This window comes from Pecten maximus, chromosome 14 (assembly GCF_902652985.1).
Source record: "Pecten maximus chromosome 14, xPecMax1.1, whole genome shotgun sequence".
In the NCBI taxonomy this organism is placed as follows: Eukaryota; Metazoa; Mollusca; class Bivalvia; order Pectinida; family Pectinidae; genus Pecten; species Pecten maximus.
In genome coordinates this window covers 28,892,479-28,919,938 of record NC_047028.1, presented here as the reverse complement: position 1 = coordinate 28,919,938, position 27,460 = coordinate 28,892,479, and the positions used below count along the sequence as shown (strand labels likewise).

The following is a 27,460-nucleotide window of genomic DNA, read 5'->3' as shown; positions in this document are numbered from 1 at the left end:
AACACACATACACAATACATGACATAGTTACACCTAGACCATGACACGATGTCTAACACACATACACAATACATGACATAGTTACGCCTAGACACAACACACAGTGTCTAACATACACACACAATACATGACATAGTTACGCCTAGAACATGACATAGTGTCTAACACACATACACAATACATGACATAGTAACGCCTAGACCACGACACGATGTCTAACACACATACACTATACATGACATAGTTACACCTAGACCATGACACGATGTCTAACACACATACACAATACATGACATAGTAACGCCTAGACCACGACACGATGTCTAACACACATACACTATACATGACATAGTTACACCTAGACCATGACACAGTGTCTAACACACATACACAATACATGACATAGTTACACCTAGACCATGACACAGTGTCTAACACACATACACAATACATGACATAGTTACACCTAGACCACGACACGATGTCTAACACACATACACAATACATGACATAGTTACACCTAGACCACGACACGATGTCTAACACACATACACAATACATGACATAGTTACGCCTAGACACAACACACAGTGTCTAACACACACACACAATACATGACATAGTTACACCTACACAGGCAAAAGTGCCACACATGTGCCACATGCGTAGCATTTTTCATGCGATTTTCACACGATTTTCATGCGTATATCATATGATTTTCCACACGCATGATTTTCGCATGAAAAGTTCATGTCATCCACATGCGATTATCATGCGATTTACATGTCTACTTGACACGCATGAGAATCGCATGTTTTGTTGCTACATGCGAGATACATGTGAAATTTACATGCGTGTATCACATTAAAGATTTTACGCATCAGAATCATGGGTAAAAATATATTTTGTTGTTTTTTGTTCATTTTTATTTTTATTTTATTTATTTTTTCATTCTTTCAGCACTGACGGTATATTCTAGTGCTTATGTGGTGTTTTACTATTTTTCATATATTTTTGGACCAGACAAATAAATGAGGACTGATTTTCAAGTGGGATATTTTTTATTGTTTTAAATTTTACATTAGGCATAAGTTCGGCATGCAGGTACATGTGCATGCAACCAAAAAAAACCCAATATATACTATTTGGACAAATTCTTTTGAACTTAAAAAATAATTTTAAGATTTATACATAACTTCAATCAAATGGTAAAGATTAAGAAACATGAATACATATATAGTCATATACTGTACATGTGTATTTCTTTTCCTGAATAAAATCAAATTATCAAGATTACCAGGTCAATATAGCAGAACATTTCTGGTATACACCAATGTTGTTAAATTTGACAAAATTGACTGTTACTTAGGCTAAAGAAGCCATAAAGCATAAAATAGACTAATACCATTTTTTTTTTATTTACAGTAGCTAAGAAGGTGTTGACTTCATTAGTTATAAATTGACAATCAACACTTAATGATCATAAAGATATTGACAAGATATATACACATAAACAAGTTAACATATAGCCCTACATCATTTGATAAATATTATGATTATGGCATCTAGACATTATGTCAGTAACCCATAATCCACAGCCAGCTGGCTGCAACTGAGACAAGAATTATGACTTTATGAGCACGATCCCTGAAACACATCCACTTTGCAATGCATACATTGTAACCATGGTGTAGCATGGTAAATTATTTTGTCATAGATTACATTACAGGTCTCAATATCTACTCACACTGATCGTAGTGTCTGAATAGCTGGCGCCATTGAATAAAACTAATTGCATAACCGGTACCATTAACAGAGCCTGTAAATCCGGATTTCATACCTTTTTTTTTTTTTAAACAGAGCTTTAACAAATCGAACAAGAAACAAAAACATGGACATCAGCAAGCATTTAAAAAAAATGCCTAGCTTGGCTAGCTAAGAAATACAAATAATTAGAGACATGAGCAATATTTGCACAGCTCTCCATGAGGCATGAGCATTAGATACAAATGTATAATCATATGACAGCTGTGCAATTAATTATGCAAAAATAAAAACAGTTCAATAAGCCGTTCAACAGTCTTGGAAAATATTGCATTACCTTTGATAAGTAACACAACACTAAATTTTGCTTCAACTCATTATCAATATATACATATGTACAATAGCCGCATATGGCTCCCTAATAATTCTTATCAGAAACGTAACATACAGGTTTTTATAGGTAGCTTTTCTTGTATATTTGACTCACAATAGTTTAAAACGGCGTCATTTTGAAGATATTGAAAAGATATGAAAATATATCTATGCAAGAAAAGTATATATACACGTATATAGATATGATTTAAAAAAAAATTATCTCCCCCTTATTAACAAAAACTTTTCATAATTTAATCTATATATGAGTATGATTGGCCCAAATTTAATCATATTGCACTTCACATAGTTTTTGGAAGATTCATATATACTTCAGGTTTCATTGTTACATTAAAACCTACAGAAGTGTAGTTCCATCAATATCAATCTTTTAAAAATGATGGACACAAAAAAAATTAGATTTTTCTTAGCCAAAAGAAAAACATTATTAAACATCACTTTTTGCAAGGAAATTGGCGTGCAAAATGTTCTTACTTAATAAATGATTTGACACAATTGTTTTAAAGACCATTTCAATGTTATAATGCTCACTGAAGTTTGAATTTTATATATATATCAGCATAATTCAATATATTGTAATAGCATAATTATATTTTCTAAATCAGGCAAATTTGCCATGTATAATGTGCACATAATGATTAAAAAGACTTGATAATATGTTACATATATAATCTTGAATCTTTTAGTATATACTTAATTTTTACTCACTTGCCCGAAGCATTTTGTTCTTTTTCATTATGTCGAATACTTCATTGCAAAACACTAAAATTGTAACTTATAATAGTTAAAAGAAAGACTTTTCAGAATCGAAACTGGAAGAAGAACCATAATTTGAAACTCTAATACTTAGTTTTGGAATGTGTGAAACGAAATTTGTTTAAGAAGAAGATAGTGTGGTTCAAATTGTGGTGCCAGTACGTCTTTGCTACTGTAACATCTTGTTGTTCTTTTTTAAGAGTAACATTACCCTCTCGTAGATGACAACCCCCACCTAAACAATCATGCACAAGACAAATACTTTGCAAAACCAGTTTTGAGGAAAGATATATAAATCTTGGACGGGAAGAATATTTTGCTGAAATATCTTGATCATCCCCTAGAATCTCTTGGACAAGTTGAATCTTTGCCACATGGGCTCCAGGACACCCCTTGGCCTCATATCCACCAACAAATATGCCGATTGATTCCTAAAGAACATACAGAAATACTGTTCAGGTATATGGAATACATGTATGATATTGAAAGTCTACATCAATCATTCGTATTGATTTAAATAATGTTTGTGTTAGCATGCATAAATATATCATAAAATATAAAAATACCCAGCCAAAAAATATATATAGTCTCCTTCTGAGGTCTAAGGGAGTTCCCTCATATGGTGCTCTGAATGATATGGACTTCAATAATACTGCAATGATTTGTATATTCACTTCTGATGAAGCCCTCTGCTTGCAATATGCTTCCTAAAAAGAACACAAGGCACTTCCTTGGAATTTAAGACTCTAACATGCTTATCTAAAACCCTTACTGGGGTAACAAGAGATTTCAGAAGGACTACTTTTAGATTGTAATCTTGATTCATGAAATTGATGAATGCCAACATGTATGTTTCTGCATAGGAGTAAAGTGATTTGATGGATGAAGATAGCTACCAACCTCATTGGTGTCCATGTATAAGACAGGGTTGCTTGTTTTAACAACATCACCATTTTGGCACCGCACTGCTTGGAAAGTAGCGAGGCTGGTTGGCTCAGAATTACACCTTTTGAATAGTTGAGTTGCTAGCTCAACAACATGATTTGTTTCAGCTGTAACCTCCTTCCAGACAATCTTCTTTTTGGCAGTCCTATCAGCTTTGCAACAAACACCTGCAATTTGGAATATGTAGATATCCCTATAAAAATCAAACTATGGAAATTTGTTAAAGACAAGATATCTGAAATGGAAATTTAATTGGGCTTTAATGACTAGTACCAAATATTTTTTCCAAACAGAGTATACAAGTTGTCAAAACATAATATCAGAACTCTGGCTGCCCCCTTGCTTTAGATTTGCAGTTTTCAGTAATCTTTTTGTACCCGTTCAATGTATATCACTATAATTTTGTCCTGTTTTTCGCAAGCTCCCGTCAAACAGAGAAGCCAATGACTGTTATAACATTAAAAACCTTGTATAATCATCTTTTGCAAAAACCAAAGCTGAAGATATAAAAAAAAAACGCATTTTAATTTAATCTTTTAAGATCAAAATGTGTTAATTGAAGATTTACTTGCCTATCAGGTTGTAAAAGTATATCATTCATATGCTAAACACAAGATGATTTGCTTTGTTGTCTTCACATATTAATATTTGGCTGTAGACCTTTATACCTAATTGTCGCCATGTAAGGTTATATTAATTAAATCACCAGAACTATATATCATTACTCTTTTAGGGTATGTATTCATAATTATACTGTCTGAGTAAAATCTCCATTTATTGGACTTTACCCAATTCTTTTCTTTCTGTGTTATTGGATCCGGAGCTTCCAAGATATTTCTGGATGGTGGGTATTTTTGCCAGTTTCTGGACATTTTCTGAAGCTTGAGTCCTGAAGACAGTCAAAAATGTAAAATGTACCAGATGGAAGTACATTTATATGTTTGTTGACAATATTAAAAAAGAATGCAGAATATATATCAATTTTTACTATGAAAACATGGATACCAGCTACACATGCTATTCTTGTATTTCTAAATGACACAAACAAAATTTTGATAAATATATACATTGTGTATTGATAAAGACAAATTAATAAGTTAATCATGGGTAACTTGTTCTCTATACCAAACAGGCCCAGAATACTAATATTGGGGCTGTAACATGTAATGAAGTATGTGATACCAAGTCTGTTTAAGTAATTGACATTGACCTCGAGTCAAATATATGAAATCTTTAAACAACTTTTCAATAACTGTAAAAAGTTTTAGAGATGTCATATGCTGTCCTCTTTATACTTATACTAAATTATATCAAAGTATGAAAATAATCATTGGATACAAGATGTATGTGGTGATCATGAGTAATTGGACTGTTAATAACCGATTCATCACTGATATTTCATAATGAACTCTTCCAGTCTTAGAATTAAAGAACTTCAAATGAATTTTCAGGTAGTTAATTTAATTTAAAATTACCATTCTTCTTGCTGAAGAAAATATCCCCCTGATATGACATGTTTCAGGACCTCCTGTTCAGCGAAGGCACTGGCTGTATACCGACTTCTAGCATGTTGATTCTGGTTGAAAATCTGCTGGCGAATAAACCCATGCATTTTTTCAAATGCATCCTCAATGTAGGAAGAGGGTGGTCCATGGCGGAGAATGTCATCACCCTATAAGGAAAACCTTAATAAAATGAGTTTGAATTAAAACAAGAGGCCATGACGGCCTGTATCGCTCACCTGGATTTTTTACCAGATATGAAACAAGAATGATGATTAAGTATATTTGTAACTGGTATTACTATGTCAATATACATCTCATAGGCATTTTATATGGGAATGAGAGGTTTTTATGCCAAAACATACATTAATTCATGAAATGAAATTGACTTTTGGCGCAACCTTATGGGAATCTGCTACCATACAAATGTGAGTGATATCCATTGCTGAGTTTCAGAAAAGAAGTTTAAACCAATTGACCCCTTTTCACCCTTCCTTCTTTCCTTTATAAAATTTTGAATCCTTACCCAAAAGGATGCTACCAGTCTAATATGAGCTGTTTCAGAGAAGTTAGTCATATCAATTTAGCCAAAATGACCCCTTTTGGCCCCACCCCTGAGCCCCCTGGAGGGGTCAACCCTAAGATTTGTACAATTTTGAATCCCCACCCTATGACCATGCTACCATACAAATGTGAGTGATATCCATTGCTTAGTTTCATAGTAGAAGTTGTTTATATTAATTTAATCAAATTGACCTCTTTTGGTCCCGCCCCTCAGCCCCCTGGGGGTTGACCCTGTCATTTGTTCAATTTTGAATTTGTTACCCAAGGGAATGCTTCCAGTTAGATATTAGAGAAATCAATTGCTTAGTTTCAGAGAAAAAGTTGTTTATATCAATTCCGCCAAAATGACCCCTTTTGGCCCCACCTCTCAGCCCCAAGGGAGGTCGGCCCCACTGTTTGTACAATTTTGAATCCTGACCAAAAGGGGATGCTCACAGACAAATATGAGCAATATATTTTGCTTGGTTTCAGAGGAGAAGCCGTTTATATCAATATAGTCTAATTGACAACATTTGGCCCCGCCTCTCAAGCCCCCAGTGGGTCAGCCCAATCATTTGTACAATTTTGAATCCTTACCCCATAGTGATGCTACCAGGCAAATAGGATCGACATCTTTTGCTTTACCCCTTTTGGCCCCGCCCCTCAGACCCCTGGGGGGGGGGGGGGGGGGGGGGTCAGCCCCACCATTTGTAGAATTTTAGGTCGCCACCCCATAGGGATGCTTCTGACCGAATTCGGTAAAATTCTGATCAGTAGTTATGAATAAGAAGTCAATTGTTGACGGACGGACGGACGACTGATGGACGCTACGGTATGGCATAAGCTCGATCACCTTGGTCCTTCGACCAAGTGAGCTAAAAAAAAATTTCATTGGCCAAAAATATCTTAATAATTATAACTAGATTTGAAATTTTGATTGATGTAGATCTACAAAAGTGTATGGTATTTATTCTTTTTATCATACATGTAAGTGTTTTTCACAAACAGTTGTTTCAAATGCTCACATTGTTAACACTTGCATTGCCAGTGCCTTCTGCTGTCCCCTCAGTATCTAATCTTGCAATAATATATACTGTATTGTAAAGAATGAACACTTACAACATGAGTGGACATATGGGTTTTGACCTTGTTTAACAACTCTGGGAAAATCCTTGATGACAAGGTGATGTATGTATTCAACATTTCCTTCAGAAGTGAAACATCCTCCACTGTATACATGGTGTACACCTCAATGTATCTGCAAATCTAGAACAATTAAAATGTACATCTGTTAGTGAATTATCATTAGGTATACAAGAACCAGCTAGTATGTATATACATATTCTAATATATTTAATTTACACAGCTCACATTTTAGATTAATTATCCCTGATAGTTTTGACCTGATTTCATTGCATTGTACATATATATTGACCCAACCAGTCTGATGTAACATTCAAATTGATATTTTTGAAACATTAACATTTTATTAAAGACTTATTTAACCTTGATATAATTATAACAATGTACTGCTGTAATTGTGACATTCTTATCACATAATCCTTATTGCCCATGATTTTGTGTAAAAGAGGATTTGTTTAATCCTGAAACAAACTGTTGCCCTCAGTCAAACATTTTGTTTTCGTGTCCAACAGATCATCTGTTGCCCATAAAGCCATTTAACAATCTAACTATAAAATAACATGTTTACCTCAGCTAGTCTGCATATAAGATTCACTTTATTTCTTTGAAGACCAGCAATCTTCATATGATAAGGAGCTATCTGTATCTATAAATAAATGAATAAAACTATATCATCTCCAACAGATTTTTAACAATATAAACACTTTGCATTTGCAATATTTACACACTGCCACTTCACAATTACAGTTCAGAGAATTAAAGTTTGATAACAATTAGAGAGAATTATCTCCCCTTACCACTAAACTTTCAGGGGAAGGTGCATAGTTTTCTTTGTTAATGACTCCTGATTATAATTATTGAGATTTATCTCATCTTACCTCTAAACTTTCCAATGTTGGGCATAGTTTTCTTTGATAATGACAAAAAAACAAACAGACCTCATAATTTTAAGTAGGTCACAGAGATCTATTTGTTAACATGACACACCAGACTTACATAATGTTTAATGTCTTTCCCTTGCCGTGAATCAATATATCCAATGACTTGGTTGGACAGTTTCTCCTTAAAAGATGACTGATCCATACTGTCCAACAAACTGACCAGCACTTTATCCTTATTCAAACTATTCATGCAAGACTTTAAGAGGTGCTTGGCCAAACCAAGGTACATCCAGTGTAGCAAGCTGACAGGAATGTCACTGCTCAAAATAAACATTAGATAATAATTAAGGTTTTTGTATATATAATTTCATATTGCAGACATCATATTTAACACACACAAAACAAAAATAAGCCACAATGTTTTAAAAAATTGCTTCCTAGACTATATAGCTCCTTCATAAAAATGTGTGGATTTTTTCCAGACCTTTGCTTACCCCTGGAACGTAAATCATTAATTCTGTTTATTGATGATGTTTTGATTCATTTAAAAAAGAACATGTATTTAATGAACAAAATATGATTATAATTAGCAAGAACATTCTATTTTTGTTTTGAAAGATTTATAACTTATGTACTACATATGCCTTACCAGTGTGGATTTATTACATCCCACAGTGCATTTTGGTAGTGTTTCAACCCATGTTGCTGTTTCAATTCCTTGTTGTTTGGATTAAGGGCCAGCCTCTGTAGGATTCTCTTCGTTTGTACTGGGGTTCTTTCGTCCCCCTGAACAAGGCTTTCTGATCTATCAACCTGTAATGTTAGTCATATATAACCAACTGCAGCCAGACAGAACCATTTTATATGCACTATACATAGTTTGGAACATCCAATCTAGTTATTGTCCATGATATACAGTCTCTTGACAATCAGGCCTCAACAAAAATCTGTGCTAGTTGTTGAATGCTATTACTTTTATGACTTTCTTTTTAAAATTTTGTTTTAATTGTTTTGAAAATATTATACTGAAAAATATGATAAAACACAAATGGAATGGTTTCCTTTTGAATATAACATACATTTCACTGGGAGAATATGACAGATTATTTCTTTATTTTGTCATACTCGTGAAATATATTTTATATTCAATGGAAAACCATTCAATATGCTCTATTTACCCAATATTTCAAATCTGAAATGTATTCATATAATATTTATTCCATATATCACATGCACTCTTGTGAAAGCTAGCTTGCGCTTAATAGCGTTTATACCTACTTTACAACGAGGACAAAATTTGTTAGTATTGGCACCCATGTGATTAGATGCTTCAGCCATCATTGCAAAGTCACAGACACACAATGCTACTTCGGTTGTAACCACTATTTCCTTGTGATCTATGGCATCAAAAGATTTCACTCCATGACTGAAATGTATAAGCAACAAAGAGAAAATAACAAAAAATAAAACCTTGGGGGAACTGAGTGACATAAAAGGGACATAAATTCTACACGTGATAGTGATAGAGAGTACTCACATACAATTTATATCTACATACAATGTATCAGGAATATGTTGCCCCAAAGTTGGTTGAAATTAGTTTAGGAGCCGCACATCCTTGTGTCATTAGTGTGATACTAATTAAGGGATGATTTTTTTTTAAAAGAGGTAACACCATCTAATTAAAACTGTGCATGCACATCTACAATGTATAAGGAGTGTAACAATTGTTGCCACCAATCTTGTTAAAATCTAGGAGTACATCTTGGCGACTTTACAGACAGATGGCCAACAACTTTGATGCCAGGGAGAGAGGGGAGTATGATAAATTTCTTTATTTTGTTTTTCTGGAAATGTACTAGACTAACCATTTTGTGCACTGTAGGTCTTCAACAACAGCTGAAATCATTTCCATCATGGCAACTTCATTAGATGCCGACACAAATTTAATGTTATTAGATTGCTGTCTTGCATCTACTGGTAATCCAGCCATCTGAAGCTGAATACAGTGCAATGCATTCCATTTCTTAGATTTGTTCGCACTTGTGTCATCAAAAAACAAATTGACAGGAAAGCATTGCACTGTATGTTGATTTGCCTTATGCAGATTGGGCTGAAGGAGTTGTGCTTTGTCCTGAATATATACAATAGAAAATGAAACACCTGGAAATTGACAGTCTTATCTTTAATATACATTATATTAATTAACCTACAATTTTTTTTCTTTCTTTGGCTATAAAGTTCTATGAACAATCATTTTTACTTTATATTAAAAGTCATTAAATGGCAAGGGCAACAACTCTGTATAAGTATATAGAACTGTTCGCTGAACTAATATATCATGAGTATCAGTATTGATATTCCCTATTGATTATCATGTGACATATCATATACAGAATAAAATTACTTACAGCGGAAGGTAACATTTTCAGTTCAATTTTTTCCTCATCATAATAGTAAAATCCAGTCCCTTGGTTTACAACTATACCATCCAATTGATCCAGTTCCACATACTTGGTCTGCTGAGTGATGATCAACCTATGGGTATATGTTACAATGTATCATATGTATTAAGACAAAAAAAATTCAGCCATGGAACCTTCCTGCCAGATTTCATTGAATTTGGTTCAACAGTTTTTTAAGAAGAATAGAAGTTAATTGAAAATGGGAATTGTTTATGATGCACGACAGACGACGCACGACAAAAGGCGACCTAAAAATGGACAATTCTTTATATAAACTATTATTGATTTCAACTTAACTCCCTTTGAATCTTCCTTTTGATCTTATTAAGGCTATTTAACTGCAAGTTAAGGTTTTTATACCTCACCTGTTTGGACCCATAGCTTCAAACATATTCAGTTGTGCATACATGATATCACCCTGTAAAAAATGATTTTTTTCATCAAGCAAAATAAGGAAAATAATGTTAACTTCTGTCACTCAGATTTCGTTTTATTGTTTGAAGAGAAAAACAATATATTTGATGAAGACATGACTTTATTGCATAAAACAACAAGTATATTTAATTTTCCCTTTGATTTAAATTTGTTTTAATTTAATTTTGCATGCTGCTTTACTGCATAGCTATTTATATATACATGTGTATAAGCTGTGAATGATTATGAGACTATATAAATAGCTATATGTCAGAGATCAATGAACAAATGTTCTAATCTATGAATAAAATTAAAATTGAAATACATGTATTCACTGTATTTTACAGCATACCTACACACTTCAGACTAACTAACATATAAACATTTCATTTGCTATGGTTTTTTTCAACATTTAAAGAAAAAATCATACTTTATAATCAATAAATCATGCAAATTTTTCTTTTACCTCATAATCTTGCAAAAAATTTGTAATTCTTCCGACTTGATTGGTCATCACATCTTTAGCAAAATCACCTGTGAAAAATATTGTAAGCATTAAATTAATTGAAAAAAAAATATCAGCAATGAAGTAGTTTATATGTTGTATTCAAATCAGATAAAGAATATTCTAAATAGAGAAATGATATAAAAATAATTAAAACAATATACAAATAATACATATATATGTACAAATGAACATTAATTAAGAACAATATTTTGTCATACATGTAGACATACATTTAGTATATTTATAGTACTTATTTTATATATATGTTTATACCGTCTTTATTACTTAATAGACCTAATATATATGTGAATTTAAAAAAATTCATGGCAATTTTAATTCATAACCATTTCAATTCCAAGTATGTGCATGATCCTATAAAATCCGGATATAGATGCACCGTTTCCGGTTTTAGAAATTACTTAACACTTTTGTTATAAGTGTACACAAACATGGCGGCATGAAGAACAAAACATGCACATGTGCCTGACAAATTCACGCCGATGTAAGTGATTTTTTCATGACCAAACAAACCAATACTTTGAAGCTCAATTATTTTATTAACTTAACATATATGCAAGTCAAGATGTGGATTGTTTGATTGTAGACCTACCAGTATATAGACGGTCATTTCCTTTTTTAGCTGAAACAGCATGCATGTGATTTAACCACTTATTGCCGTCAGCCTGCTCACTAATTTGATGTGTTGGTGTTCTTGATGAGTACCTTCCATACCTTTTAAAGAACATATATTAATTAATTTTAGGACTTGTGTATACTGTCAAGGACATCAAAATCAGATATGTTTGTTAGTGAATATACATTAATTATCAGAAATATGCCTTAAAATATCTCCACAAAATAACTAATTGAGCCTAAATGACAACAATTTTACTTGAACTACAACTGAGAGCAAGATATTTTCGTTATTTTATCAACAAGCTTATGTAATTACCATGACCAAAAAAGACATGCGTCACTGTTATTAACTTACCGAATAAGCTGTTTTGATGTATCTGGATGTGAAACCGCTAGCCCTATTAAAGCAGAAGGCTTTATAAACCAGAATGGACTGCCATCTTTTCCATTGCCCTGATGAATGATAATGCATAAATAATAATCATGACCTTTTCACACCTACAAATCCTACAATATATCAATGCTTTGATGCTTTTAATGGCTGGATGTCAATATGTATTTTATTGTTCTTATGTACATTTTTTAAACAAGTATTGCCCTTCATTGATTTTGTGTGTCATAATATCACTGTAAAGATGATAACTTGTGTACATATCCAAAATAAGTGATTTGGTTCAATTTTATAAGATATGGATAAGCTACCCATCATGAGTATGTCCACTCCTATAGAGTAATTTGATATGTTTACATTTGCATGGCATTGTCGCATTGACATTGTGGCATTTACTATTGAGTTTAAACACCACAGAGCATGCGACTCATAATAAATACCATGGCAATATTGATGTTCTGCCTCTCTCGGTGAGTGTTTATTTATGACGTCATAAATTAGCACCATGATAACGTTGCCGTTTTTTCTGAAACAAAGGCTGTTACATCTTCTGGAATACCATTGATAATTAGTTATTCATGATAATCTAAACCGAATTAGATGCACAAAAGTTGGTAAAATATTGTATGGAATGGAAATATAAGTGCTTAACTATTTTTCATGGTATTTATGATCTATTTGAATGCATTGTGTAGTTCGCTTGCAAATACCATAAAACAAACAGTTCAATGCTTAAGTAGAGCTTATAAAATATAGAATATATTTAACCAGGATGTTAATGTGACCATCTTTTCTATTGTGGTGTAGTGCTAGATTCCTTTATACATGTTTGTTTTTGACACAAACGTAAGTTTGAGTCTATGTCAGCGCTTTTGAGGTGTAGCTGACAAAATCTACGATGCCCTCTGGCGGATACTGCCTTGGCCAATCTAACCGTTGCTTTACAGTAACTCCGTAATGCTATGCAGTAAATATTTGTAAATATCGTAAATATTCACGATAAAAAATGACATATAGTAAAGTTCAGCTATAAAAAAATTACCTTTTGTTTTGTTGACACAAACGTAGACACAAACGTAAGTTTGAGTCTATTTCAGCGCTTTTGAGGGCTCTGGCGGATACTGCTGTTGGCCAATCTAAACGTTGCTTTACAGTAACTCCGTAATGTTATGCAGTAAATATTTGTTTAACTTCACGATAAAAAATGACATACAGTGAAGTTCAGCTATTAAAAAAAATCACCTTTTGTTTTGTTGTATTTTAAAAGCTGACAGGACAATGTGTTTTTTTTTGGCATTTTCGTTCGCTCTGACACAACTTCCACTGCCACTTCACAATCATATTCTATCGCAAAAACAAAATAGTCCCGTGACTTACGGAGTCAAATGCAACACTGCAGTTTCGTTAGATATATGACAAAACAACAGAACCTCACAAATAGATAGTTTTCAAAGTATTTAATTTAAGTATGTTCTGTCGATGATACGTAAGAATATTTTTCCGCGTTGAACGCATTAGATTTCACGCGGAATGATACAACCGACTTTTCGCTGGCGCCATATTGCTGCTTACCTGTGACCCGGAAGAAAAATCTACTAACATCACGCTGAATTTTCATCATCGACATCTATGTGTTTTTTTTCTTTGGTGGCATGTTACTGAATGGGTTATAATATTGATAAAGTTTCGTCGGAATATCGTTGTTATTTTGTACATTGAAAAATCACTCATCCAGCATCCGATTTTGTCCGCCATCTTTCAGTAATGTAAACAATAATAAAAGAAAGAGTAGGTGATCAAACCCAACTTTGAATGTCATTTTCTCACTGAAATATTAACTTGCATGTGATTGATGTAGTCTGCAGATGGTTAGATTATATAGATGTTTTTTTACGAAAGAAAAAAAGTTGTCTATTCATCATGACAATATCACAACAACGGCAGTCGAGTACCATACGCATGTTTGCAAATAAAAAGTTAAATAAATTCTCACTGAATAGGGTTTCGAAATGTCAAATGGACTTGTGAATATTAATATTGACTTCGGATCTATTGATTATATCCTACGTAATGCACATGAAGTTTTTCGTTTACAGAACGCGTACCGCATTAACGTGGCTGTCTGCATGCAGATGTAGACGTCACTGAAAATTTCATCTCTAATTATAGCGACTGATTCTTTTTTTCTAATATTCGTGATGGTTTAAAAAAAATAGAAAATGATCTATCATTATCATTTGAAATATTACATAACAGTCGAAGCATATTATAAAAAAGAAGGGGGTCTACGATATACATCTACATAGACCTTTATTATGTTTGGTGGAGTTTTGAACGCTTCAGGGACGGTTAAAGGGCAGTAACTCTTTAGAAAACACCATTTTTCATGGAAATGTACTGATTGCTAAATTTAACCAGAGATATTTAAAGGCAGTGGAAATGTTATATTCCTACATCTGCGGTTTTTTCTGTCTTAAATCATTTCAGCTTCTGAATTAAATTAACCTTTAAACTAATGCACAGTAAATTATTGATAAATCAATGCAAATAATTTATTATCACTTAGATTTATTATTATTATTTAATCTTTTTTTCTTTACAACACTAGTACATATTATTTGAGAAGAACAGCAAAAATTACTAAGTTCATTATTCTTCTAAACAACAAAAATTTGTAAAACTTTTTTGTGTTGTGCATATATCCTATTGTGAAATAACTTGGCATGACTAAAGATAATAGTATTGTCTTGATGACTGTTACATACTATATCATAGGTTGAGTTAAATAATTATTTTCTTCTTGTCAATTATGGTAAATGGTGAAAACACATTTTTTTCATTTAAATTGTTAAGTCGGTTTAATGTTCAAATTCAGATTAATTTAATTAAAGCAACTATTAATAATGTATATATGTGTTAACTTTTCTGACAAAGTCTTCAAGTAACCTGATTATATTTGACAGAGAATCAAAATAAGTAATTTTGTTGTTAAGAATAGTGGGCTTAGCCATTTACAACTGTTTAGATTCTACTTAATAAGGTTTGATTTTTAACATTTTGGCAAATTTATCTTATCAATATCCAATTTAGTTTTAAAGATAAGCAGTACTTCCATTTTTATGAAAATAAAAATTACTTCAGTGTTCTAATAATTTAAACACATGAACAATTGAAAGAAATACATTTGTTTGAAAAGCATTCATAATGGACTTTGAAGAATGCTACTACATGTACAGTTCATCCAGTTTGGGCATTCGAACTACATTTTCATCTGACAGATGCTGCAGATTAAAAAAAAACCTCTGATTTTGAAATCGATGATATCAATACATATAGCTACATTCACATCTCACTAACATTAATTAACATGATATATATACCATACATACATATATATATGTATCATGCAGTTACAGTTATGTATATGGTACATATACTATTGCGGAGAATATTTGATGCAATGTACATAAGTGAAAAACAAAATTCCACTTCAAATTGATTTGAACTATACATGTGAATGAATGTGTTTTTGTTGTATAGATGATTTGTAGCTACACAGTATGGAGTGTAAACATATAACGTAGAGTGCTATATGAAAATCATGTTCACTCTTAAGAAACTGTCTCAAGTCTGAGCTGATATGAGCATGTAATTCTAAGTTTTGAATATAGTGCTTATTTTAATGTGCCCATCGTGATGGTATACCCTGCCCTGTCTACATCCGCATTCTACGCTTCCAGAGTCTGTTTATCAGACCCAGGTGTTTTTAACCCACCATCATCAGATGGTGGGCTATTCAAATAGCCCTGCGTCAGTGGTCCGTCCGTCCCTCCATCCGTAAACAATTCTTGTTATCGCTATTTCTCAAAGTACTGAAGGGATCTTCTAAAATTTCATAGGTTTCTCTTGGTTTCTAGTTATGCATATTGCATTTTGAGACCAATCGGAAAACAATATGGCCGACAGGCAGCCATCTTAGGTTTTGACAATTGAAGTTTGTTATTGCTATTTCTCAGAAAGCACTGAATTGATCTTTCTCAAATTTCATATGTAGGTTCCTCTTGGTGCTAACATTAGTGTTGCATATTGCATTTTGAGACCAATCGGAAAACAATAAGGCCGATAGGCAGCCATCTTTGATTTTGTCAATTGAAGTTTGTTATCACTATTTCTCAGAAAGTGTTGACGGGATCTTTTTCAAATTTCATAAGTAGGTTCCCCTCGGTGCCTAGTTATGCATATTGCGTTTTGAGACTAATCGGAAAACAACATGGCCGACAGGCAGCCATCTTGGATTTGGACAATTGAAGTTTGTTATCGCAATTTCTCAAAAAGTGCTGAAGGGATCTTTCTAAAATTTGATATGTAGGTTTCCCTTGGTGGATGGTTATACATAATGCATTTTGAGACCAATCGGAAAACAATATGGCCGACAGGCAGCCATCTTAGGTTTTGACAATTGAAGTTTGTTATTGCTATTTCTCAGAAAGCACTGAATTGATCTTTCTCAAATTTCATATGTAGGTTCCTCTTGGTGCTTACATTAATTATGCATATTGCATTTTGAGACCAATCGGAAAACAATATGGCCGACAGGCAGCCATCTTGGATTTGGACAATTGAAGTTTGTTATCACTATTTCTCAGAAAGTGCTGAAGGGATCTTTCTCAAATTTTATATGTAGGTTCCCCTCGGTGCCTAGTTATGGATATTGCATTTTGAGACTAATCGGAAAACAACATGGCCGACAGGCAGCCATATTGTATTTTGACAATTGAAGTTTGTTATCGCTATTTTACAGAAGGCACTGAAGGGATAGAACAATCTGCCACAAAATATCATTCAAAACCTTGACATAACATCATTCAAACCAGGGCACGCACACACGATAAAATCCTAAAACAATCACACAAATGTTTTTAACCTGAGCTCTCTCTTATCTAAAAGCTGGTAGCTAGATGGGGCGCTACATCAAATGTATAAATATTTTTTCAAATGCTAATGATAATGATAATTTGTGAAGCGCTTATAGGCATGGGATCCTCAAAAGTTTGAAAAGAAAGGCCTCATTAATTTTACAGGTAATCTAGGACCTTCATATTACATCTACAACTACGTATACATTAACCCATTGAAGATGTCAAATAAGATTACCCGAGTACCTATTCTGAAAATTAGCTGCCAAGACGCACTTGCAATCAAAAGTAGATATGAATTTCTTTTCTTGCCAATATTTTGTCCTAGTCCTAATCAGGTATTGGTGATGTTCCATACAAAGTTGACCATGTCCCCACTAAACAAAAGCAGTTAAAATAATTTGTTTTCGTTTGTGTCTTCAGTACTTTCAGTACTTTGATTATGTTTTGCAGAGAGCCTTTGTGGATTCAAGAAAGCTGTTTGGGGCAGATTCCACCAAAACCATTGATTTCTGGGCTAGCTTCCAGAACAGTTTGAAAGCTATTGACAGTGAGGAGAAGTGGAGGAGGCTCCAAGAGCGACAGGAGAAACGGATTGCAGAAGAAGAATAATAATAATATAATATTTATTAAGATTTATTAGGAAACTTTATTATCCCCCGCGAAACGCGTCTGTGCATCCGTGCGTCCGTCAGTGTGTTCGTCCGAGATTCTTTTCCGGGCTATAACTCCATAACCGTTCAACACAGCTCCTTGAAACTTTCTGTATATATCAGACTAGTGCCCTAGTTGTGCCTTTTGCTATCGCAACCCTTCCATTTTCGGTATTTTTCTGTCACCATGGAGACTTAATCAAAAATACAAAATTACTTTTTCCTTAATAACTCTTACTTTGAGCTTGATATAAACATGTATTTGGGTTTTCATACCAACTGCGGGGTGCGGGGGATAAAGCCAAGCTTTGCGCCTCCTTGTTTAACAATCCCTTACTAGCTTTTCGAGTGTCTTCACAATTATACTAGTTAAACTCACTGGTCTATAGTTTCCAGGATCAGACTTTGCTTCCTTTTTAAAGATTGCCGTAATATTCGCGTCTTTCCATGCTTGCGGTAGCTTTCCATCTGATAGAGATTTGTTAAATAGATAGGCCACAGGTTGCTTATATTTTTTCGTAATTTCTTCAACACTCTTGGATCTCTTGTTCTTTGTTCAACTTCTAATGTTAGTACTTTGGCTTCTTTAAAAAGGGATAGACTTTCTGTTAACATTGGTTTATCTAGCATTATTTTAAAAGCTTTATTTTGCAGTTTTGTTACTTGGTGAATTTGTTGTTTCGTTAGACTGTTTCTCCATACTATGGCTGCATAATCTGCAGTTGGTAATATGTATGAATTATAGTTTATTTTTCTTGCATTTTTTTGTAAATATTTTTCATTTGTAGATTTAATCATGTTACTAAGATTCCATAAATGTTACGAAGGACCAGGTTATGCTTATGCCATACTGTGCCGTCGGGTGTCCGTCCGTCTGTCAACACAATTGATTTCTTCTTCTGAACCACTGATCAGAATTTAGGAATCATTTGGCAATATTGATATTAACAACTTCTTCTCTGAACCTAACCAATGTCTGACATTGATATTTCAGTAGTAGCATCCCTATGTGGCTGGGATTCAAATTTATATAAATAATGGGGCATAACGCATTATTTTCATGTTTGCTCAAATAATTTACCTGGTGAGCGATACAGGCCCTCTGGGCCTTTTGTTCATTAACAACTGCATTTCTAAATAGTTCACGTTTTGAATGATATAGGGGTTTGTTTTGTAATATTAATAAATAGTTTGAAATGCCAGATTTCTTTGACTTATTTGTATTTAAATTCTTTAGTTGATGAACAGCCATGGTTATTTAAGGACGTTCCATATTTGATGAGTAAAGAAAACCTAGATCTCCAGATAAATTCCACAGTGACCTCAAGTCAATATTCACTGTACATTGGTAACTACTCCATGTGAAATGGTGGGCTAGAGCTAGAAAAAATTATTCATTCTGTAAAAGTGATATCTTATTCTGGGAGAGATTGAGCTTATATTAATCATGCTTGTTGGCCCGGATGGAAGCACAAGGGGTCTTACTGTGGGAGGAAACTGGGAGTATCCGGAGGGAAAACCACAAGGCCAGGCAGCTGACCGCATTCCTTTTCACGTCTGATTGAGGAATCAAACTCCGGCCACCTAGTTTAAAGACAGTTGTGCTGCCACTGTGCCAACCAAACACCCGAGTGATATAGTCACCAGCTACTACAAAAGACCCCACCATAAAACGACCCTGGCTGTTCACAGGGCGATTATCACAGCAATCAAAATAAAACAAACATATTCAAGAGTAAGACATTGTATGCCACTGATTTTCAGTGCTGTTGTGTCCTGGATATCATGCGAGGAAGGGGCCTCCTGCATGTTGTTCGGTGAGGTAGTGACCAACTACTACAAACTTAGATGCCTACTATTTTTCAGATACCAACCAAACTGGTATAAACTGCTACCATATAAGAGGTTTGCAAACAAATTGACATCATTGATTAAATGAAGCTGAATTGATATTTTTATTTTCTGAAAACTAATTTGTTGTCTTTATGTTTTTGGATAGCTTCAACATCCAGCTCCTAGAGCGACACCAGCTGTAAGAACTCCTGTCAGCTTCAAGTCTTTAGGTAATCACACATGTCTTATAACTTCATAATGATCTTTAAAATACACTTTGTTTGTTTGATCACTGTTACCTTGATGTCAAGCTCATAAAAATTTTCTTTGAATAATAAATATGAAACATCAATGTGTAAGCACTGACTTTGACTTTTCCAACGTCCAGGTCAGTTTGGTTTCTTTTTACGCCCTGTTGAAAGCCAATATCATTTATGGATGTACCGGGTTTTGGAGGGGAAGGAACGCTGGAAAACCCAGTGTTTAATCCGCTGATCTCTGGTCAGTGCCAACTTAAGTTTCAAACTCACAACAGGTCAAAAAGGGTCAAATTGACTGAAATTTTGAAAATCTTCTTCTCCAATCCCAGATAAGCTGGAAACAAATACTCTTTGTATCAAATACATAGATGGAAAGGTCTGAAGGTCCTTTACCAAAATTGTGAATTTCATAACCCTGGGGTCAAGCGTCTTCACTGAGAAGGGGTAAAATTTACTATAGTTTATATAGGAAAGGCATTTAACCTCTGCAATAAAGCAGTATGATACTGTCATTGCAATGATTCCGTTATTAATTCTCCAAATTAATCCATTTTGAAAAGTAATGTAGTCATATTATTGATATGTTGATTTTTATCTCATAATTAAGTATAATTCATCATGTGAGAATGTACCATGAAAAACCAATTTTGATTACTTTTTTCTTTTAATTTTGTTTACAGAAGGGAAATTTCCACAAAGGTGAACATCTGGAGAAGCTGAAAGACAGATCTGCAACATGGTGAAACTGTTTTCTGCTTTCGGCAAGTTATAGGACTAGCATTATTAACAGACAGTCAGTCGCAGAAGGCAAGGCTCGACAGTTTTGAAACCCATGTCAACAGTGTTAAGCTTCAAGGAAAAAGATTCAAGGAACTGTATATCATATGATTCTGCATAAATATCTCCAAGCAGCAAAAGTGATTTCTGGAACTAGAAGTAATGATGTTGGAGAGGCAAACAATATGAATAAGACAACAGTATCTCGGTCTTGTTGAAAAAGTGATGTTTTTCTCTATACGAGTGATTATGCCAATAATGCAAAGGCCAATGACATGGATAGTGGTTTTTAATGTTTATATACATGTGTAGTGATCTGTATTACCACAACATAAACTGACATTATAAATTGAAAATTATTGGAGAAGTCTTATTTACAGTGTAATTTGTTTTGTATGGATTTACTTTACATGAGCATGTATTAAATGAATTATATTTTTCATTCTAAATGACAAATTTTCTTCTGGTTATTATTGATTAGACTTTAAGATAATATGCCCATCGGGCATCTGACATTGTTCAGTTTGGTTTATTTTGTTTACAGTCAGAGTCATTAAAGTGATGTCAGGTGTTGAATGTATAGAGGAAAGCCTGAGTATACCTGAGATAAACCAAAGACCTATGATGAGTACCTGGCAATTGTCCAATGTGGTTTTCAAACTCACAATCCAGAAGTGAAGGTTATAATGGAACAATGTTGGGACACATTAACCACTCGGCCACTGCGGACCCTGACATGACACATTCTGAGTTGTAATAGAATTGTTTGAGAATTATCTAGTACATTTCTGAAGGAATTCTCGAACAATTCAAGACTTTCTCAGAGGACATGTGATTTACGCATGTGCTCTTTTCATGCATATTACACACGTAATTTACATACGAGATACGCACGTAGCTCTTTTCGTCTCCTCCACATGCGTATTGATTCGCACGATTATCGCATGACAGATTTTACATGCGTTTAACGCATATGATACGCATAATTTACGCATGTAGCTACGCATGATCCACGCATGTCGAAATTTACACACGAGACACATGCGTATTACGCATGATATTCATATGAACTCAACGCACGATTTACGCGCGTGCTCTTTTCTGCTTAACCACGCATGTGAATTTCATATGATTTTCATGCGTTTTACGCATGTGGCACATGTGTGGCACTTTTGCCTGTGTAGGTGTAACTATGTCATGTATTGTGTGTGTATGTTAGACACTGTGTGTTGTGTCTAGGCGTAACTATGTCATGTATTGTGTATGTGTGTTAGACATCGTGTCGTGGTCTAGGTGTAACTATGTCATGTATAGTGTATGTGTGTTAGACACTGTGTCATGGTCTAGGTGTAACTATGTCATGTATTGTGTATGTGTGTTAGACACTGTTTCGTAGTCTAGGCGTAACTATGTCATGTATTGTGTATGTTGCGATAGTGTAGAACATATTTAATTTTGGGTTTCAAATAAGGAACGAGTTTTTCAGTCGATGTCCCTTTTAACTCAAGATCTTCTAGTAATCTTGAGGCATGGGGGATAGCATGTCTGCAGTAACATGAATTCGCTCGGGGACCAATGGATAGTCGTTATGGAGATCGTGGAGCTCACTGGGATAATCTAGATCTACTTCTAGGATGTAACGTTCGCCAAAAGCTTCAATCAGACGCATCATCGGACGATCGGTATGACCCCAGCAAATGTAACTAAAGACAAGGAAACTTCTGTCTGGTGGAGAATGTATTGGCCAAAGAAACAACAAAACCCGAGAAAAACGAAGAAGACTCATAAACCGTTTAAATTCAAGGTTGGAGATAAGGTACGGTTGTCTCATTTGAGAAACCTTTTCTCCCGAGAGTACGACGAAAAATGGACGGGAGAGATATTTACTATTTCTCAGAAAATACTACGTGGAGGTCTAACGGTGTACAGAGTCAAAGACTATGATGGAGACGAGATTAAAGGTACCTTTTATCAGTCGGAACTCCAGAAGGTGGAAGTTCGTGATGATATGTGGAAAGTGGAAAACATATTGAAGACCAGAGGAAAAGGACGAAACAAACAAGACTTTGTGAAATGGCTTCATTGGCCAAAGAAATTCAACTCCTGGATACGCGCGTCTGATATTACCGATTTGTAGGAGAGTGAACTATCCTGGAAAGGTCCAATGTCAGGACCCCGTTATATGAGAAAGGGTGTTCACAGATCGCTTTAGTACCATAATATGGGTGATAGATGGCTCTCATTTTGTTGTAAATATTTATTTGTCCATGATAGAGTAGTTATTCTTTGTAATGATGGATGTGGAATGACTCTCCGACCTACATTCATTCCATCGCGACGGGGAAAATAAAAATAAATGTACATATTTAAAAAAAAAAAAAAAAAGTTTTTTTTCCATTATTCATAGACCCAGCGTTAACCCGCAAGGCTAACACACCGGATGTGTATATACTAGGGCATTTAAAATCTTATACGCATGTACACACATACGTATGTCCAACATACGGACTAGGCCTACAGTATATACGACATTTTGTATTTTGTTATATTCGTTGGAGGAATAATCATTTGGACCATTAAAGGTTGGTTATTTCAGATACACGATAGGTTATCGTATACACTGTCGTTTGTTTAATCTCTGTTAACGAAATATAACGTATACTATACGTTTAGATATACATTGAAAGTGTTTGACCTAGTTTCGACTCGAGTTGTATGTGTTGATAAGCATAGCGTAAGATTTCAGTATTTCAGTATATACAACGCAGGACATTAACTTGTTTCGACGACAGAAATAAAACGGTTTTACAGGGAGATTATTGTTTTTTCTCCTGATATGTAGTAACATGGCAGGCTGTGTGAATGTTACAACATGTCAAAACATGTTTGTTTATTCATGCAATCCGCCGTCTAAATATAGATCTGAAATGGAAATCCCGTGACGTCATCGTCGCATAAGGAACCACCCTGGAACCACCCTGGGGTGGTTCCAGCCAGTACTATTGATATATAGTGGGTGGTGCTGTGCCAGAAACCCCACTTTCCCTATACTACTGAAGGGCCCCAGTAGATTTAAGATTTTATCTGGGAGAGAAGGTGTTGCAGATAGTTAAAAAGTTTTCCTTTTTGGGGGTTGTTTTTACACCTGGTGGATCATTTTCTGAAGCACAGTTAACTTTATCAGGTCAAGGTTCAAAATCTATTTTCCAACTTGAAAAGTATTTACAGAAGTTTGTTAATTTATCACCAAAACACGTGTATGATTTATTTCTTAAATTAGTTTGTTCAGTTTTAAATTATGGTTGTGAGGTTTGGGGCTTTCATTCTGCAAATGCTATTGAAAGACTTCATTTGAAATTTTGTAAGCATCTATTAGGAGTTAAATCTTCTACTCAAAATTATTTTGTTTATGGGGAACTTGGTTGTTTGCCCCTGAAGTTTAGTATATATAATAAAATTATTAAATATTGGTTAAAAATTGTTCACAATCAAAAGAATGTACTGGTTAAGGGGATATATAGTGAATTATATTCTCAAGCTGAAAATTCTAGAACCACAAATTGGGCAAAGCTAGTTAAAGTGTTGTTGTGTACTCATGGCTTTGGTCATATCTGCATGGCTGGAACAGGGAGTTGGAGATGTCAATGTTTTTTTGAATTTATTCCAAACAAGAGTTCGGGACATATTCATCCAGGATTGGCACACGGCTCTTGTTAATTCACCAAGAGCAAGATGTTATATTACTTTTTCACGTGAATTTGGTTATAAGAAATATTTAGATATTGTGAATATTAAAAAAATTCAGAAATCTCTCGCAAAGTTGCGTGTATCATCACATACATTAAACATAGAAGCGGGTAGATGGAGTCGTCCTAACCCAATTCCTTCAGAAAATCGATATTATAGTGTGTGTACTACTATAATTGAAAATGAATATCACTTTGTTTTGGAATATCCATTATACACAGAGATAAGATCAAAGTTTTTGAGAAGGAAATACTGTGTTAGACCAAATGTATTTAAGTTTATTGATCTCATGTCGTCAGAAGATACAAACATTGTTCAAAATTTGGCTATGTATATTTACAAAGCTAATGAGTTAAGAAATGAAAGATTATTTAACTAACTTTTTTGTAATGTTCGAATACCCTTCGCTTACTAAATTGGTTTTGTTGGTTTGTTATATGCACAGGCTAACTTAATTATTACTGTTCCTTAGTGTACTTATTTAATTATCACTATTCAATTGTACATCAAATTTCCACCATAGATTGTAATTGTTTTGTATCTGCTCAAAGGCATTATTGCCTAATGCAAAATAAAGACATATACCTAAAGACATATTATGCAGGAGGTACATATTATGCATAACACCGGAAATACCTGACCGGATATCCGTCGGCCATATCTCCGTCGCGGTCCAATGAGCAGCTGGTCCTTCCGGGATCTGCAATGTATTGATCTAAGCAGCATTAGAATTTGGAATTATTGAAAGAAAGCATCGTTTTACCAAATCGTTTCGGTAAAATCGGCGATACTTTATATACACCGCCGCGATGAAATCGAAAGATACTTTTGGACATATTTGTATCACCAGGCCGCGTCACTGATGCTACAAGGCACTATCACTTGTATCATAAGATACTGTTTGTAGGGAAAGGGAAGCAAATGTACAGAAACATCATTCAAACTTGGTGCATTCATAACGACCCGTTAAGGTTAGAATGTAGCCTGGTAAGAACTTGAATCTGCCAAATAATCTGCCCTTCAATCCTACAACAGCAAAAAGACTGAAAACAAGAGGCCCAGAGGGCCTGTATCGCTCACCTTGTTTCATGAGATATGAAACAAGAATGATGCTTAACTACATTTGCTACTGGTATTGCTATGTCAATATATCATAAGCATTTTATATGGGTACATGAACATTGTTTTTATTGAAATTCTAAAAATGTCTATTTAGCCAAATTGATCCCTTTTGGCCCCGCCCCTCAGCCCCCCAGGGGGGTCAGCCCCACCATTTGTACAATTTTGAATCCTTACCCCAAGGGGGTGCTACCAGGCGAATATGAGTGATATACATTGCTCAGTTTCAGAGAAGAAGTTGTTAATACCAATTTAGCCAAATTGACACTGTTTGGCCCCGCCCCTCAGCCCCCTGGGGGGGTCAGCCCCACCATTTGTACAATTTCACATCCATACGCCAAGGGGATGTTACCAGGCAAATATGAGCAATATCCATTGCTTTGTTACAGAGAAGAAGTTGTTCATATCAATTTAGCCAAATTGGCCACGTTTGGCCCCGCCCCTCAGCCCCCTGTGGGGTCAGACCCAACATTTGTACAATTTTGAATCCCTACCCCAAGGGGATACTACCAGGCAAATATGAGCAATATCTATTGCTTAGTTTCAGAGAAGAAGTTGTTTATATCAATTAAGCCAAATTGACCCCGTTTGGCCCCGCCCCTCAGCCCCCTGGGGGGTCAGCCCCACATTTTGTACAATTTTACATCCTTACCCCAAGTAGATGCTACCAGGCGAATATGAGTGATATCCATTGCTTAGTTTCAGAGGAGATGTCGATTATATCAATTTAGCCAAATTGACCCCTTTGGCCCCGCCCCTAAGACCCCTGGGGGGTCAGTCTCACCATTTGTACAATTTTGAGTCCCCACCCCATAGGGATGCTTTTGACCAAATTTAGTCAAATTCGGATCAGTGGTTATGAGAAGTCAATTGTTGACGGACGAACGGACGGACGGACGGACGGACGGACGACGGACGCCACGGTATGGCATAAGCTCGCCTTGGTCCTTCGAAGCAGGTGAGCTAAAAAATTGGGTCAAAATTTGGCGATCGTGGATTCCTTGTCTTTATATATGCATGGCTATTTATGGCTATTTTTCAGACTGGATATGTCGGTTTTGACCAGGACAGGCCGCGTCGGTATACTTGAAAAGAAACTTACTCGGCCTACTTGTCATTCTTTGTACGCGTATGCAAATGCAAACGTCACAGGCACGTGCAATATCAAATGCTCATGGTTCACTGTTTGGAGATCCCTATGGAACTTTGCCTTCATCACCTGGATTTTGAACCACGCCCCTCTTCGACGCCACTATACTGTACATGTACCTCCAGCTCCCGCCCCTCCTCCGATCCCAGCAGTAGATTTTCATATGATGACCACATATGTCAGTCACAGGAACCTGAGAACTTGTTAAAGTCTACATGTATTTGGACCTCCCCTAATGTGTGTAGCACATTTTCAGACATTTTGGGAGGATCAAATATTTTTTAACTTTGATTTTCCATCCTACGTCATCCAAAAGACGCTTGCATAAATGTTAAATATAAATGAAAATGGCAGGCAGGGGTCTGGGTACTGTCCAAGCACAAGGGCTCGTTACAAATGAAATGACATGCGAGATGGGCATGCAACTAACCTGATTTAATTTCCATGTTGGATGAAGTTAATAGAATTCGTACGTGTTCTTTGCGCTACTCTTCCAGATATAACAGTGCTGTAATGGCATTGACTGCCGTAGACACCTATGAAACGTGATAAATTGACAGGTGTTGGATTCAAGATAAACACAAAGTAACACAGAAGCTGCCATATTGCTGAGACATCGCTAGGACATGTGCTACATGTGCTGGATCAGCAGCCCTTGTAAGAT

General features: G+C 34.9%; 1 protein-coding gene and 1 long non-coding RNA gene across 3 annotated transcripts; one reads left to right on the top strand and one right to left on the bottom strand.

The window, feature by feature from the left end:
- Positions 1–1,042: 1,042 nt before the first annotated feature.
- On the bottom strand, positions 1,043–12,970 carry LOC117342414. Of its 2 annotated transcripts, XM_033904572.1 has the most exons (15): positions 12,306–12,970; positions 11,925–12,046; positions 11,273–11,340; positions 10,758–10,810; positions 10,339–10,465; positions 9,796–10,061; positions 9,206–9,353; positions 8,577–8,740; positions 8,043–8,244; positions 7,615–7,692; positions 7,023–7,169; positions 5,334–5,530; positions 4,647–4,747; positions 3,814–4,025; positions 1,043–3,344 (listed from the first exon to the last, which is right to left on the bottom strand). In XM_033904572.1, exons 2-15 carry the CDS (start codon positions 11,968–11,970, stop codon positions 2,997–2,999), a joined length of 2,157 nt encoding a protein of 718 aa, XP_033760463.1. In that variant the 5' UTR covers positions 11,971–12,046; positions 12,306–12,970; the 3' UTR covers positions 1,043–2,996. The 2 variants fall into 2 exon arrangements, with proteins under 2 accessions (XP_033760463.1, XP_033760462.1); XM_033904571.1 differs by lacking the exon at positions 12,306–12,970 and having other exon boundaries at positions 11,925–12,283.
- Positions 11,733–21,236, top strand: LOC117342415. The gene is made up of 3 exons (XR_004535858.1): positions 11,733–11,816; positions 17,711–19,973; positions 20,684–21,236. It is a non-coding gene; the product is annotated as an uncharacterized LOC117342415 (long non-coding RNA).
- Positions 21,237–27,460: the final 6,224 nt, after the last annotated feature.